Source organism: Pelodiscus sinensis, chromosome 11 (genome assembly GCF_049634645.1).
Source record: "Pelodiscus sinensis isolate JC-2024 chromosome 11, ASM4963464v1, whole genome shotgun sequence".
In the NCBI taxonomy this organism is placed as follows: Eukaryota; Metazoa; Chordata; order Testudines; family Trionychidae; genus Pelodiscus; species Pelodiscus sinensis.
Genome location: NC_134721.1, coordinates 35,112,129 through 35,127,774, shown reverse-complemented (window position 1 = coordinate 35,127,774; position 15,646 = coordinate 35,112,129). Strand labels below are relative to the sequence as shown.

The following is a 15,646-nucleotide window of genomic DNA, read 5'->3' as shown; positions in this document are numbered from 1 at the left end:
AAGCATTTTGCTAATTATCTGCTGGTCTCAGATTCCATTTCCCTCAAATAACTGCCCCTCGCTCCCTCTTCCCTGGATGGAGACAGACTGGATCACCACCAGCGGGTCTTTCCCCATCTTCGCTCTGGAGGAGGTGTTAAATGCTCACTGCCCAGATGCAGCCCAGGTTCCATGGCCACAGGGCGTCCCCTGCAGCCACCCAGCTCATGAGAACAGTGACTGACTTGAAACTCTCTTGGCTATTCTCTCTGCGCACCTGCCTTGCAATGTAGTCAGCCTGCGCGCCTCGCCAGACAGCTTCACTCTTTTCCCAATCACATTTGTAATATGGCTTCTCCCCAAAAGCACCTGGTACTAAGCACTAGTTGGAATAAATGACAAGTGATTGGAATCTGGGACCCTTTGGGAAAGGGCTACTCAACACGCGGTCCATAGGCCACATACAGCCCGTGGCCCATTTGTTTGCAGCTCGCTGTGTGGTTTGGATTTACGTGGGGCTCAACACGCAGCCCATGGGTGGGAACCAAAACAAAAAAGTAGCCAATATAATGGTCTTCTGTTGATATGCGTTTAGTAGTTAAATTCCTGGGCTGTCATTGCTCATTAAAAGTGCTGTCATATGGGTGGAAATCGGGTAAATGTTGCATTTTATTGATATCAGCAGAACTGACTTAGATGGGGCCTGCATGTTGTGTAGTCTTGCCTTAATCTTTGTATTCATACCCTTCAGTGTGAAAGAAACTATCTGCATATATTTGCATATATATTTGCATGTATACGTAACCACACTTAAGTTGAGGACCTCGGTATGTGCTGTGAGTATTATTATGGCCCCCAGGGCTTCCAAAGTTGAGTAGCCCTGCTTTAGGGCATGATCAGACCCACAGTTGAGCCCCAGATCTATGCAATCAAAGTTGGCAGAAATGTCAGCATTAAGAAATGCTGGGAGGCAGGGGGGTGGGGGCACCTGTATTTCAGGAACCTCTTATTTGAATGACCCCAAATTTATATCACTAACTCTACTCTGTGCCCCCATGAGGCAAACCAAATTTCGAGGCAATCCACTTAAGCCTGTGGGTTTTACAGCACTTAATACCTTTAAACAGAAAGAGTTTCTCAAGCTTAACTACAGCACAGCTGTAGTGGCAGCAACACATGGGCAAGATCTGTACAAAGCAGCTAATGAGCGTCAGGAGAGAGTGCTATCCATGGGAGAGCTCTGCATACAGACAACAAATAGCCATTAACATTGCCAGTGTTCCAGGCAGCATCATTTCTGGGCTTGCCAGAGCCAGTTCAAGCTGTAGCACACCATTGCAAATAAGTGCCCACATACAGCTCCGAGTGCAGTGCAGTATTTGCTCAGCTGGCCAATGAGATGAGACAGAGCAACCCTCAGGTACCAATCAGTGAAACCCCCACACCTATACTGGCTGTGGTACGCTGTCTCTCTATGGCACTGAGACCACCTACAGCGAGAATGATGAGTGTGTGCTACAGCCTTAGCTGAGAGGTATTCAGTGTTTAGCTCATGCACTAAACTCCAGAGGTCCCAGGTTCGATTCTGCGTACCGATGTTACATTATGACATGGGATAAGACTCTGTGCCTCCTCCTGCATGCAGCAGGGGCTCCTGCTCCCCTCCTTTGGGGGCTAAGACCTAGTGCTTGCAGCTGTATTCCCTGCTCCAAGACCCTTTCTTCTACCACCTGCAGCCCATAGGCAATCCTGCCAACTGAAACCAGGCAGGCTGCAGGACCTTCCCATCAGAAGATGCCCCCTATGGTAGCAGGCAATACTGCACCTTACAAAGATGCAGCCCCTGCAGCTACCCAGTGACAGCAGCACATCAGCCATGCAACCCAGCAGTGACCAGGTTGCAAAGGGCTGGAAGATGCTTAGCAAGTCCCCCTTGGAGAAATGGAGAGATTCAAATTCCTCTTACCCTCTCCTGTTCCTGGGTGAATGTACTGGTCTTGTCCTGCAGCAAACTTGTCTCCTGTTCGTTCTGGTCTTTCAGCTCCTTGTGTTCCCATAAACTAGAACCCAGGGGTTGGAAAAGAACATTAGAGCCACGACCAACAGGAATAATAATATTAACCCCTAGCTTGTACGCAGTGCTTTCTACGCATAGATCTCAAAATGTTTTACAGTAGTGCTCTTCAACCAGGAGTACACATACCCCTGGGGGAACACCAAAGTCTTTCAGGGAGTACATCAACTCATCTAGCTGTTTGCCTAGTTTTACAATAGGCTGCAGCAAAAGCATTAATGAAGTCAGTACAAACTACAATTGCATATAATGACTTATTTCTGCTGCTCCATATGCGATACACTAGAAAGCAAGTACAATATTTATATTCCAATGGATTTATTTTATAATTATATAGTAAAAGTGAGAAAACAAGCAAGAGTGCTATGACATTCTTGTATTTTTATGTCTGACTTTGTAAACAAGTTGTTTTTAATTCAGGTGAAATTTGGGGGTACACAAGACAAGTAAGACACCTAAATGGGGCACAGTCATATGGAAAGGCTGAGAATTACTGTATCACAAAGTGGAGGCTATGTCTACACAGCTTCCCTCTTCCGCAAAAGTCTATGCAAATGAAGCACAGATTAGCATATTGCTGCACTTCATTAGCATAATTAATTAAGAGCCATTTTTGCACAAGGGGTTTTTGTGCAAGAGCCATTCTTCCTGAAAAAATGAGGAAGCTGCGTAGACGCAGCCAGATTGATAACATTATCCCTATTTTACAGATGGGGAAACAGAGGCACAGGGCGGTACTGACTTTCTTCAGGTCACCCAACAGGCCAGTGGCAGAGCTGGGAACTGAACTCAGTCTGGTGCGCTAACCACTCAGCCACATAACAACTGTGTCTGAAGGATATTTCTTTCCCAAGTCCCCCCCTATTAAAAATGCATATTTCTGAGTTTAAAAAATGCAGATTTCTTTAGGGATGTTTTCTTTAAATTTGAAAATAGGAAAAAATGAATAATTTGACTCTGTTCCCTCCATTTAGCCACTGAATGGAATTGAATAAATGATTCTTCCCCCTCCTCCCTCACTCTGTCACCCTCACGAAGTACAACTTCCCAAATTTCTGAAAGGCGACAGAGCAGGAAAAAGGGAAACAATTCCTAGGGTGCAAAAAGAAATCATCACTGGGCTGTCCAGTTCTGTGCCAGACATAGAGAAATGAAATGAAAGGGGCTGAGAGAGGACGGAATAAAAAGGAAAGAGGAAGATGAAGAAAAACTCCAATTTTTTTCTTGCATGCAAAATGTCCCCAAGATAAATTTTCTCACAGGAAAAATCCACCTTTCTCCCCTTCCTCTCCCAGAAAAAAAATAATTCCACTTGCTGCCCCCGACCAATGGGATAGTGGGAATGCTGAGCCCAGGAGAGGGCTGTAGGTTCGAATCACCCCTCCCCACTTACCTCTCCTTCCTGACTTTCTCCAGTTTTCCCTGACGCTGGGCAAGCTCCCCTTGCAATGCCCCCAGCTGGCTCTCCCTCTCCTGCAGTGGCTCACTCAGGCTCCTTCGCTCCCCCTTGGTCTGCAAGTCCCTTTGCAGGAAGCTGGGGTCCTTGGTGTGGTTGGGGCCAGAAGACTCCAGAGAGGCAGTGCCATGCTTTGCCTGCAGGGGGCAAGAGAGTTCATCCACAGGCACCCCCTTGACTAGTACCGTGGGGGGTACTCATGTGGTATTAAAAACTGGGTAAAGCCTTAAAAACTGGGATGCCTAAGCCTGCAAGGGGCCCAAAAGCTCCCTCCAGGCACCCTCACTGACCAGGCAAGGGACCCTCATGCACCCACCATTCACCCTGCTAGAGTCTCACAAACTGCCGCCAGAGCTCCGCTGATCATGCAAGGGGACTTTATGCACCCACCAACAGCCCCCCTCCCCGGGGTCTGCACGGACCAGACAAGGAGCCCTCGTGTGCTCACCGACCTCTGCCCCAGAGGCCCTTGCTGGGCAGGGAAGGGGAATGCTTTGGGGGCTTCACGCTCTGCCTACGTGTGCAAGGGGCACTAGTGCATTACCCCACACCCACACATGCATACCCAGGCCCCTTCCTCCTCACCTTCAGCCCCTCCAGCTCCCGCCTCATCTTCCTTGCCTGCTGCTCACTTCTCTCCTTCAGCTTCCGCTGCTTGGACACCTCGCTGCAGAGACCTTCAATCCGAGACTCCAGCTGTGGGGAGGTGGAAATCAGCCCCCAGAACCCCCCACAGCTCCAGGGCTGGGAGAATGGGGGCCTGAGGCAAGGGCATGGGGGCATTTGGGCCCTTCCCCTACAGTCAGCACCAGCTCCAGCCCCATGGGAGGAGGAGTGGCTGGTTCAGTGGGCAGAGAACGAGACATAAGGCCATTCTCCCTATACTGATCCAGCCTCAGGGTGAGGTTGGGATATGGACCCTTCCCCCGCACCCACCCTCAGGTCATCCCCTTGCTGCCACTCCTAGTGATGTAGGTTTGCAGCATCTCAGACAAGTCTCTAGCAAGGACCATGACTAACTGCCCAGCCTCAGGGGAGAGACACCGGAGGGTGGGGGAGAACAGGGTCAAGATAGCAAGTCCCAATAGGAGCCAGGACAAGGACAAGGAGGGGAGGCTAAACACTCCCTGCCCCCAAACACTCCCTGCCCCCACCCCAAACATCCACACAGGAGTCAAGTTCAAAGGAAGCAGGGACCCTCCTCAGACCCTGCCACACCCCCTCTCTGTTTGGAGTCACCCCCCAGGATTCCAGCCCCTCCTGACCTAAAGCAATTCCCACAGGGACTGGCTTCTGTTCCCTCTCCTTAAGGCCTTGTCTACACTCGAGATAAGGTACAATGTATTAAGGTCAATTTTTGAGCATCCAGTTTTGTAAAGTTGAAGGTGCATGTCCCCACTGTGCACAAGTGTGTGACATGGTGCATCCCCAGTGGGATGGCTACCATCGACTTTGACAGTGATGCACTGTGGATAGCTAACCCACATTTCCTGCTGCCCCTTTACATTCAGGGTTAGGCTTCCAGCGCCTGATGGGACCAAAACAGTGCAGCAGCTGATTCTGGGTACATGCCATCAGCATCCCATAATGCACTTATCTCCCCATCCCCCCCACAGTTGAAAGCAATAGCAAACAATCTTTTTGTGTCCTTTTTTCCTTGGTTATCTGTGCAGATGCCATAGCAGGGCAAGCGTGGACCTTGTTAAGCAGCAAAAAACTATGGCGATCATAGCAAACTTCTCACGCCTTATGCTGCAGTATGTCCAGAGCCTGTCCAGGGCTTGTCTGAGCGAGGAAGAATCTGAGGAGGCCATAAACAGACTCTTGTGTGAAGCACTTGAGTTGAGCAATTGAGAGATGCTGGCGGCATTCTATCCTCTTGACACAATGGAACGCCGGTTTGGTGCCATGAGGTAAGCACAGACTGGTGGGACTGCATAGTTACGCAGCTATGGGACAATCAGCAGTGGCTGCAAAACTTTCGCATGTGTAAGGCCACTTTCATGTACATGTACAAATTGCTCTTCTCTGGCCTGAAATGCAGCTACTGCTCAGATGGGAATGAATTTGAAGTGGGGAAATCTACAGCGGGGGCTGCTGTGATCCAAGTAGCCAAGGCCATCAGAGTTCTGCTATGAAGGGTAGTGATGGTGAGAAATGTACAGGGCATTGTGGTAGGCTTTGCTGCGATGGGGTTCCCTGTGGTAGGGTGATAGATCTAATGCATATCCCTATCTTGGCCCCAGACCACCTTGCCAACGAGTATAACCACTGCAGACGGTACTTCTCAACGATGCTGCAGGTGCTGGTGGGTTACAATGGCCATTTCACCAACACCAGTGTGGAATGGTCAGGAAAGGAGCATGACACACACATCTTGAGGATCTTCCGTCTCTTCAGAAAGTTGCTCCCTAAGAAGAATGATGAAACTTTCTTCCCTGGTTGGAAAATTAACATTCATCATCATCAACAACCATGGGCTCAACGCCCGTTCATGTCCGATGCCTCCCTCACTATTTCCTGCCATCTTTCCCTGTACAGTGCGGAGTGGCTTAGTTTCTGTAGACTAGCTCCACACCGATCCACTATATCATCTACCCATTCTCTGTGGGCTCTGCCTCTCCTATTCGGACCATCCATTATGCCGAATACCAGGGTCTTAACTTTTTGCTCATCGTTCATTCTGCAGATATGCCCGAATAGCTGTAACTTCCATTGTATAATCCTCTGTAGTAGGTTCTCTTTCGGCTGTATCTTCCTATATAATTCCTCATTGGTGACCTTCTGCATCCATCCTATTCTCAGGATCTTTCTATAACAACTCCTCTTGAACGCCAATATCCTTCTTTTTGAATCTTTCATTATCACCCATGTCTCACATCTGTACAACATGCTGCTAAATACACACATTTTCAAGATGCTTCTTTCCTAAGCTAATTGCTTTACTTTTGGAGGTGTTGAAATGCCAATGGTGATCTTTGGAGATCCAGTCTACCTCTTGCGCCCGTGGGCTCAGGAAGCCGTACACAGGCGGCTTAGACCATGGAAAGGAGCAGTTCATCTACAAACTGAGCAAGTGCAGAATGTTGGTAGAATGTGGGTTTGGATGCTTAAAGGGAAGGTTCTGCAGTTTAGTGACTAGGTTAGACCTCAGTGAAAGCAACATTCCCATTGTTGTGGCAGCCTGCTGTGTGCTCCATAATATCTGTGAAAGTAAGGGGGGGGGGATTTTATGGCAGGGTTGGGGAGTTGAAGCACAACATCTACCCACTAGTTATGAGTAGCTAGACACTAGGGCAATAAGGAGAGCACACTGAGGGCACTGCAAATCAGAGAGGCTTTGAAAAACAGCTCTATGAATGGCCAGGCAGTGATATGACAGCCATGCACGTTGCTCTTCACAAGGTGCTCCCTGCATTAAGTGTGCTAGCCTGTTAATCCCCTCCCCCCCATTCCACACAAGTAATAAAGATGCTGTTATTGAGAAATCATGCATTTTTATTTAAAGGAACACAAGGAAGCAGGGACAGAAATGGAGTTCAAGGCAGGAGCTTTGGGGGGGAGGGGCATACAACGGTTCCCCTGTTCAGCAATCACACAGCTGTGAGAATGACAGTCTTTGTTGAGGGGGTTGAGTGTGAGGCTGACCTTGACTTCCCCCCCTAGGGCACTTGGAAAGAAGGCTATGGAACTTGGCGAGGAGAGAAGAGAATGTGGTTCAGCATGGGCCAGAGGGGGTCTCTGTGCATCTGACTCTCTGTGAGTCTACCAGGTGCATCATCAGCTCCGCCATGATCCTCAAGACATTCTCCTGTATCTTCACTTTGCGTTCCCTGCACGCTTTCCTGTCCTTATTCTCTGCTTACATCTCCTGCAGCAGCATTCTTCTCTATTCATTTAATTGCCCCCTGTCCAAGCAGGTGGATGGCATTGAATGTGACATCCTCCTTGCGTTTTTACCTTCGTATCTGTGCTAGCCAAACAGCTGACAGGGCTGGGGGTGGGGGTGAGGGGGCTTGACAGGAGATACATCGTAGAACGTAGACCCTAATCTTTTAACATAAAAGAACATCTGTCCAAGACAATAGGTTTGTGTCATACACGAGGCCAAAGTTATGCTTTTAAGGGCCCACTGTGTATCAGGTTACACCACAGAGACCTTAAGGGAGCAGCCAGATTCGGTTTGGCAGCTGGCATGCTAAGGGACAGGTTGGGGCTCTCCCTTTTGCTTCTACTTTGAAAGTATGTGCAATACAGTGCTTGCAAATAGCAGTTCTTGCAGCTAGTCAAGCATGTATGTTTGCAAAGAAGGTCCACAGTGGTGTGGCAGCAGGGCAGGTGCTCACATGGCGACATAGTGTTTGGTGCCCCCTGTTTTCCGGGAAAGTGCAACTTTCCCTTCCCACAGGAGCCTGCAGCTGAGATGGTGTCCAGGCGCGGCAGAAGGGCAAGTGCTCACGCAGACCCCACGGAGCCTGCGGGCAGGAGCGGGAGGGGGTCCGGGCATGGCAGCAGGACAGAAGCTCAAACTATGCTTTGTTGGGCATTAGCAAACTGTGGAATCAGTGACAGAGCTTCTCCTGCTTCCTCCAGATTACCATGCACGACATCAGTCTTCTCTGAATCACACAGCTAGGGAGCAGATGCTGATTGAATGTGGCCACAGTGCTTTGTGCCGCAATGATGCCAGGCCACTCACTGCTGGCTTGGCGTGGGGAGGTGCCCTACCATGGAGGACGGAATAAGGCCGATCTCCCCAGAAACTTTGTGAGAAGGATGAAAGAGTTTCTCTATGAGAGCTTCATGGGGATGTGCAGGGAGGATTCCCCCTCCATCTCCAGATACGTCAATAAACTCTTCCAAGGAGCCCCCACTGTACAGGCAGAGTGGCTGCTACAGATCACACCCGATTGCCTTAACCCTCTTGTAGCATGATTAAAAATATGAACTCACCAGAAGAGCCCTCCTCACCATCAGGGCCCGGCAGCAATACATCCTGGGAGGAGGAGTTTGGCTCCAAAGTTATAAAAAGGTCCTGGTTGTGGGTGAGACTGGATACTCCGCTCGCCTGCTCAACATTCTCTTTCTCCTCTGTCATCCACACTGTCCTCCCCACTGTTGTCTGAGGCTGTTGCCTGAAGAGTCTCTTGATGGACTGGGATGGGACACTGGTTGGGCCCCCCTAGACACCCATGCAGCTGCTCCTAGAAGCGGCATGTTTGTGATGTTGACCCAGATCATCCATTTGCCTCCTTTGTCTTCTGGTACACCTGCCTGAGTGTCTTTATTTTCATGTAGCTCTGCTGGGTGTCCATGGCGTGTCCTTTCTCCACCATGCCCCGTGCAATCATTCTCGGCAGAGATATCAGTGTTTCTTTTGCTGCTTCATAGTTCTGCCTTAGCAGATTCCTCTCCCCACAAGGCAGTGAGGCCCAGGATCTCCGGCATGCTCCATGCTGGAGCTCGTTTGTGACCCTGGGCATTCATAGTCAGGTGTGCTGCTGAGGTGGACTGCCGGCTCTGAGGGCTGCTCACCACGCTGGTCACACAAGAAAGGAAATTCAAATTTTCCCAGGGAGAGCAGCAGAGTGGAAAGTCCTGGCCAGAGTGATCACACTGGGGGACTGTGGGACACCTCCTGGAGGCCAAGAACGTTGCCTTTCACGGTGCTGCATCTGTACTACTCTAAAGTCGACCATGCAAGGTCAAATTTACCATTACTTCTCATGACAAGCAGGAGTACCAAAATTGTCTTTAACAGCCCTTCAAGTTGACAGAACAGGGTTGGTTGTGCAGACTCATTGTTTAGAAAATCGACCTAATGTGGTGAAGTTTGACCTAAACTCCTAGTGTAGACTAGGCCTCAGCCACCCAGAGAGTCTCAGAGACAGCACAGAGGAGTCAGGATTATTGGAGGACTTGCAGCAGCAAAGCCCTTGTGATGCAAAGAGTTTGTATTTTCTAGGTGCCCTGCCTGTTCTTAAAGGCTCCCAGCTTAATTAGACTCAGCTGTCCCTGCAGGCCAGGTAACTGGGATTTAACCCTGTCCCCCACCCCCTTTGGGGAATGCAGTCAGTGCTGGCCAGCAGGGGGCACTGTGCATTCAGCACAAGAGACATGCGATGCAGCATGGTGCACAGTTGATGGGCTGCCAGCAGGAGGTGCCAGGGGGATGCAGTTGGTGCTGAATGATGCATGGGTACAAGGAGGCATCAGGGGAAGTCCCACCCTTAGCACAGGGAAGCTGAGGTTGGTGCGGCACAATGCAAAGCTGAAGGGCATCCCCCAGGGGGCATCTCTTGCATGCAGCAGGGCAGGACAAGGCCTGGTGCTGCACACACACACAAGGGCCTCACTTGGAGGAGGTACCCATGCTTGGCGCAGTCAGGATGGGGTGGGCACTGCCCAGTTACCTCCTTGCGCCCACTTTCCACCCGTGCCAGCTCCTTGCGCAGGCCATCCACGCGCCGGGCAGCTGCCTCGGTCTCCTCCTGCCGTTCCCGCAGCTGGCGCATGTGCCGGAGTAACTGGGCCCGCAGGTCTCCGCACTTGGCCTCAGCACAGCGCAGTTCCTCCACTGTCTGCTTGTGCCTGGCCAGGAGCTCCTGCAGCTCCTGGCCCTGGGCCGTTTGCCTCTCCTGGGCCTCCGATAGCTCCTGCGGGGGTACAATCTCAGCTAAAGAGAACTGCTGAGCTCCACCCCAGAGGCTGCTGCATCTCAGCACTAGGTGAGGGATCGGTCTCGGAACAGCCCCTTTTCCCCACCACAGTGGGGGCTGTATCTCTGCCAGGCAAGGGAGCCCAGTTCTAGGCGGGTGGAACAGGGGGCAGCAGCAGGATTCTTGGAAACATCTCACCTTAAAGGCCTGGTCCCTCTCCTGTCTGAGTGATTTCACTTGCTTCTCCAGGATTTTCACCTGCCCCGATGCCGCCCCCTCCAGTCGCTGTTTTAATGTGTCTTCGGCTTCCGACTGGCTCTCTGAGCATGAGAGAGAGACCAGGGAATTTTCTAGGATTCCTTACATAGGCCCAGCCAGCCCGGTATCCCCCTCCTGCTGCCCTGGATCAGAACAAGGGGCCCATTTAACCCAGTATCCTCCCCCAGCACCCCCCACACCAGACCAGACCCCAGTCAGATCAATGGCCCAGCTGATCCATGGCCCCTTTCCTGCAGGCATCGGTACCTGTCAACTTTCTACACAGCATCTCTGTTTCTCTCTGCAAGCTCCCATTTCTGAGTCCATGGCTGGGGAGGTGGAAACCTAGGGGTGCGAGTGGGAGAGGGGGGATCGGGGCAGCACATCTGCATACGAAACCGTCAGGCAGAGCCAAAAGGGGTCAGCCCCCAAAACTGGGTGAAATGGAGTGAGCAGGAAGGAGCAGAAAGGTCTCAACCTCTGGGAGGGGAGAGGGGTTAGAGCAGGGGCTGGGAGTCAGGACTCCTGGGTTTTGTCCCCAGCTCTGAAGATTTTAGGGTCTAGAGGAGGAGGCTGGCAGGTAGGGCTCCAACCTGGGTCTGATCCCAGACTCACTGTCACTTCCTCTGTCTGCTGGGGGTGCAGAACACCCACACCTTGGTGTGTGGAGACCACAGGAATAAGGGTGTAAGAAGGGGAGCTTCTAAGTTACTAGACAAGGCAGATTTTTTGGATTTAACCCTCCGAGCCACCACCTGCCTCACCTCTAAGTTTCCGGGCCAGCTCCACCTTCTCCTGCTCCAGGTTCCGGATCCTCTTCTCCAGCTGGGCCACCGCAGGGGACATGGAGGGGGACGGGGGCTTCACAGAGAGGGGGCTGGGGATATGGTGGAAGTAGGGGGTGCACATGAGTATCCTGCCTGGTCAACTTAGCCCAGGGTGTGGCTCTTTGTCACCCCCTGGTGGCTGCACAAAATAGCAGAGGCCTTGGCATCCTCAGGCTGGGTGGTCCTTCAGCTGGACCCCTAGAGTCTTGTGTCTCTAGATCTTGGGGTGACAAGTTCAATCCTGGCCAGAGGGCACTAAGTTCACACATGGCCCATGAGGGGATACCAGGAGGGATGGGCTCAGTGCAGCCAGGAGAAGGGATACTAGCTTGGATCGGACCAGGGGAAGCGGAGACTGACGGGATGAGACCATGGGTCTGAGCCTGAGAGGGGGGATTACGGACAGGTGTTGAAATGATAATGCCTCTGGCGCCCACGGGATCAGCTATGGAAGGGGAAGGGGTGTCCTGCCTGGGGCCTGTACTCACCAGCCGGTGGTGAAGGTGAACCCCACAAAGGGAAGATGGTGGCCGGTGAATGCATTGTGTGAAATGGGAGGCAGTGTCTCCTGGAGATCAGAGAGGGGACGTCACAAAGAACATGGCAGCTGCGTATTCCTCAGCCAGCGCGGATACACCCCTCTCCCAGGTGGGGCGCAGGGGCTGAGGAACCTCAATGAACCTACAGCCTCAGGGGAGAATGTTCCCCAGCACAGCACTGCGGCCAGCACTAACTGCAAAGGCAGAGCCCCCTTCCCAAACCCCACCCTGTGCCTACAGTACAACACCCCCTACTGTCCTTCCACCCCCTTTAGCACAGCGCTCCCTACTGTCCTTCCAGCTCCTCCCTGCAGCACAGCACCCCCTACTGTCCTTCCACCCCCTTTAGCACAGCGCCCCCTACTGTCCTTCCATCCCCTCCCTGCAGCACAGTGCCCCTACTGTCCTTCCACCTCCTCCCTATAGCACAGAGCCCCTACCGTCCCTCTACCCCTGGCTGCAGCACCATGCCCCTAATGTCTCTCCACCCCCTGCAGCACAGCACCCCCTACAGTCCCTTTACCCCTTCCCTGCAGCATAGCGCCCCTTACTCTCCTTCCACCCCCTCCATGCAGCACAGCACCCCCTACTGTCCCTTTAACCTTTCCCTGCAGCACAGCACCCCTTACTGTCCCTCCACCCCCTCCCTGCAGCACAGCGCCCCCTACTGTCCCTTTAACCTTTCCCTGCAGCATAGCGCCCCTTACTCTCCTTCCACCCCCTCCATGCAGCACAGCACCCCCTACTGTCCCTTTAATCTTTCCCTGCAGCACAGCACCCCTTACTGTCCCTCCACCTCCTCCCTGCAGCACAGCGCCCCCTACTGTCCCTTTAATCTTTCCCTGCAGCACAGCACCCCTTACTGTCCCTCCACCCCCTCCCTGCAGCACAGTGCCCCCTCCCAAGTTCCCACCCCCCTGCAGCACAGCATCCTCTAGTGCCTTCCTCACCAGCTCCTTGAGCGTGTCGTCGTCCACATCGAAGTTGGAGGTGTCTGCAGGGCTGCTGACCTCAGGCACATAGGGAGGCGTGCTGGTTCGGATGTTGTCCCAGTCAATGGCCTTGAAGAAGGGGTGCCGCTTGAAGTCCTCAATGCCGTTCTGGCCGAGTCGCCGCTCCTGCTGGCACAGCAGCCCCCGGATCAGGTCCTTAGCTGGCTCCGACACATCTGTGACATCTGGGGGGAACTGCAGGTGGTCCTGGACGGGGCACAAGCCAAAGGGGCTCAGTGCAAGGGCACTGATGGGGGAGTCAGGCCGGAGCTCCTTGCTGGCTTCCTAGCTTGATGCCCTTGTGCCCATTGAGCTTGGTGATTCCTGGACAGAGCTGTCAGTACATCGGCCACAGGATCCCCAGGTGTTCAAATGAACATGAACACACTCAACTGGTCCAAATGGCCACACAAGACACTCTCCTGCATGCACCGTTTAGTCAAATGCAGGCAGATGCATTTGTATCCATCCCCCTCTGCTTCTCCAGACTTCACCATGCTACACCCGTTTTCATCCCCACGCATCCAGTCTTCCTCCATCCATCCATGCAAACACCCCTCTGCCCCTCCACTCCTCTTATGTACCCACCTGCATCTACCCACCCACGTTCCCCTCCCCCTCCCTCCGCCCCCTCCACTCCTCCTACTCCCCACCAGCATCTACTTACCCTCCCTCCCCTCCACTCCTCCTACTCCCCACCAGCATCTACTTGCCCTCCCTCCCCTCCCCATCCCTCTGCCTCCTCCACTCCTCCTACTCCCCACCCGCATCTACCCACCCTCCCTCCCCTCCACTCCTACTCGCCCATCTTCATCTACCCACTCATCCCTCCCTCTCTTCACATCTACCCATCTCCCTGCAGACACCCATCCATTCACCTAGACATCCTCATTCACATACCTGTTCCAGTGACATAGCCAGTGGCCCCAACTTCAGGTAGGTGGACAAAAATAGGGAGAGGAGCGGGACAGGAGGGATGTGGATTAAGCCCAAGCCCCATTCCCTGGCTGGAGAACAGGGTAGGCCTGGATACAAAGTGGGCCCACTCTGGTCCACCTGTGGCTACACCCCAATCTGTCCATCCACCCAACCAGCCCCATTCAACCACCTATCTGCACATAGTCGTCTACTATCCATCTACCCCATTCCCCATCCAGCTGTGCTACTCAGCTACCCATATTCATCCATCCACTGCCCATATTTACCAATCCATCCATCTTCACCTACTCATCCACCCACCCAAGTTCTTCCCTCCATCTATATCCATCCATTCAGATAACTCACATTCATCCACCCATCCATCCATGCCCATTCCTCATCCGTCCACCCCCATCTACACACCCACGCCCCCCCCCACCTCCTCTCGGATCCTCCCAGACGCCCACCCCTTTGCAGCAAAGCCCGCACTGTCCATCCCCGGTTCCCGAGGCCCCCTCAGCAAGGCTTAGCCAGGGCACCCTGCCCTGCCAGGCTCACCTGATGGTTCATGATCTTGCCATAGGTCTCTACTAGGGACTCAGCGTAGAAGGGCGTCTCCCCGAAGAGCAGTTCGTACATGCAGACACCCAGGGACCACCAGTCGCACTCGGGGCCATATTTCCCCTTCCCGTCCTCCATGGCCTGCAGGATCTCAGGGGAGATGTAGTCAGGGGTCCCCACTGCCACCGCAGACTCCACCTGGCCAGGAGGGGACACAGGGCGTCTATCTCTGTGTGCAGCCATGGCAGCCCCTGTCCCATGGGATCCTCAGCCCAGAGCAGACAGAAGCTGCTGGTCAATCCATCCCCATCTCCTCAAAGGAAGGAAGGGCCAGGAGCCCTATTGTTCAGGAACTGTAACTCTAGATTAACTCGAGTCCTGGGCAATAGGCCTTAGGGGCCGATCCCTCCCCACTGGGAGGAATATGCCATAGGGGCTGATCCAGGCTTGAGTCTGTGGGTTTCCTGCTCTGCAGGCAGCACACGCTCAGTGCCTGCGGCAGTCTGTGCCTCTCACCATCCCATCTGGTCGCAGACGAAGACAGGAGCCAAAGTCGGCCAGACGGATGTGCCCGTTTAGATCAATCAGGATATTGTCCGGCTTGATGTCTCTGTGGGGAGAGAGGGGAGAAAGCAGAGAAGCATCAACCATTATAAAGTATACAGGACCAGAGGGCTACAGCTGGGGGGCTGGGAGCCAGGATTCCTGGCTTGTACCCCAGCTCCAGGAGAGGTGTGGGGTCCAATGGGTTAGAGCAGAGGGGAAGTGGAGCAGGAACACTTTTACTAGTGGGGGTGCTCAAAGTCAGCCTCCTTACTCCTGCCCCCCAAGCTGGGAGTGGGCACTGAGCCAGGAGTAGAGCCCCAGGGCTGGCAGCTGGAAACTGGTGGGGGGAAAGCCAGGACCCTGGGGGCAAGACCGGCAGCAGAGCCCTGGCTAAAACCTGGGGTGCAGCAGCACCTCCCACAGCCCTTAGTTCCTGTGCCTGTGGCTGGGAGCCAGGCTGTACCTGTGCACGTATTGCAGCTGGTGGATGGAGTGAATGGCCAGCACCATCTCGGCAAGGTAGAAGCAGGCCATGTCCTCGGGCAGCCGGTCTTCAAACTTGCTCAGCAAGGTCAGCAGGTCCCCACCCACATAGTAATCCATCACCAGGTACTGCAGACAGGAGCAGGGTTAGCTGGGAAATGGGGAGGGGGGAATCCTTGCAGGACATGAAAAATAACTCCCAGCGACTACGAGCCATCTTCTGGGAATACCCAGCATCTGCAGCTCCTTCCACCAGCAATGCCAGCCACCCACACAGTGCCCCCTGCTGGCACCACCAAGCCTGCCCCCCACACCTCCTGTTGGCAACACCACAGCTCCTCCTGCTGGCAACAC

The 15,646-nt window shown here is 53.3% G+C and overlaps 1 protein-coding gene across 3 annotated transcripts in view; it reads right to left on the bottom strand.

Moving 5' to 3' along the window:
* Nucleotides 1–15,646, bottom strand: part of CDC42BPG (CDC42 binding protein kinase gamma) — a 67,572-nt gene that overhangs the window by 22,916 nt on the left and 29,010 nt on the right. For all 3 annotated transcript variants that reach the window (XR_012906514.1, XM_075939170.1, XM_075939169.1), the window contains exons 5-15: nt 15,273–15,421; nt 14,780–14,873; nt 14,261–14,461; nt 12,743–12,991; nt 11,742–11,821; nt 11,191–11,303; nt 10,367–10,488; nt 9,923–10,165; nt 4,095–4,205; nt 3,447–3,646; nt 1,946–2,039 (exon numbers count right to left, since the gene is read on the bottom strand). Coding sequence is in view for 2 of the 3 variants with exons in the window: in XM_075939170.1 (XP_075795285.1) it covers nt 1,946–2,039; nt 3,447–3,646; nt 4,095–4,205; nt 9,923–10,165; nt 10,367–10,488; nt 11,191–11,303; nt 11,742–11,821; nt 12,743–12,991; nt 14,261–14,461; nt 14,780–14,873; nt 15,273–15,421 (1,656 nt within the window). In the remaining variant the exon portion in view is untranslated. The remainder of the gene's footprint in view (nt 1–1,945; nt 2,040–3,446; nt 3,647–4,094; nt 4,206–9,922; nt 10,166–10,366; nt 10,489–11,190; nt 11,304–11,741; nt 11,822–12,742; nt 12,992–14,260; nt 14,462–14,779; nt 14,874–15,272; nt 15,422–15,646) is intronic.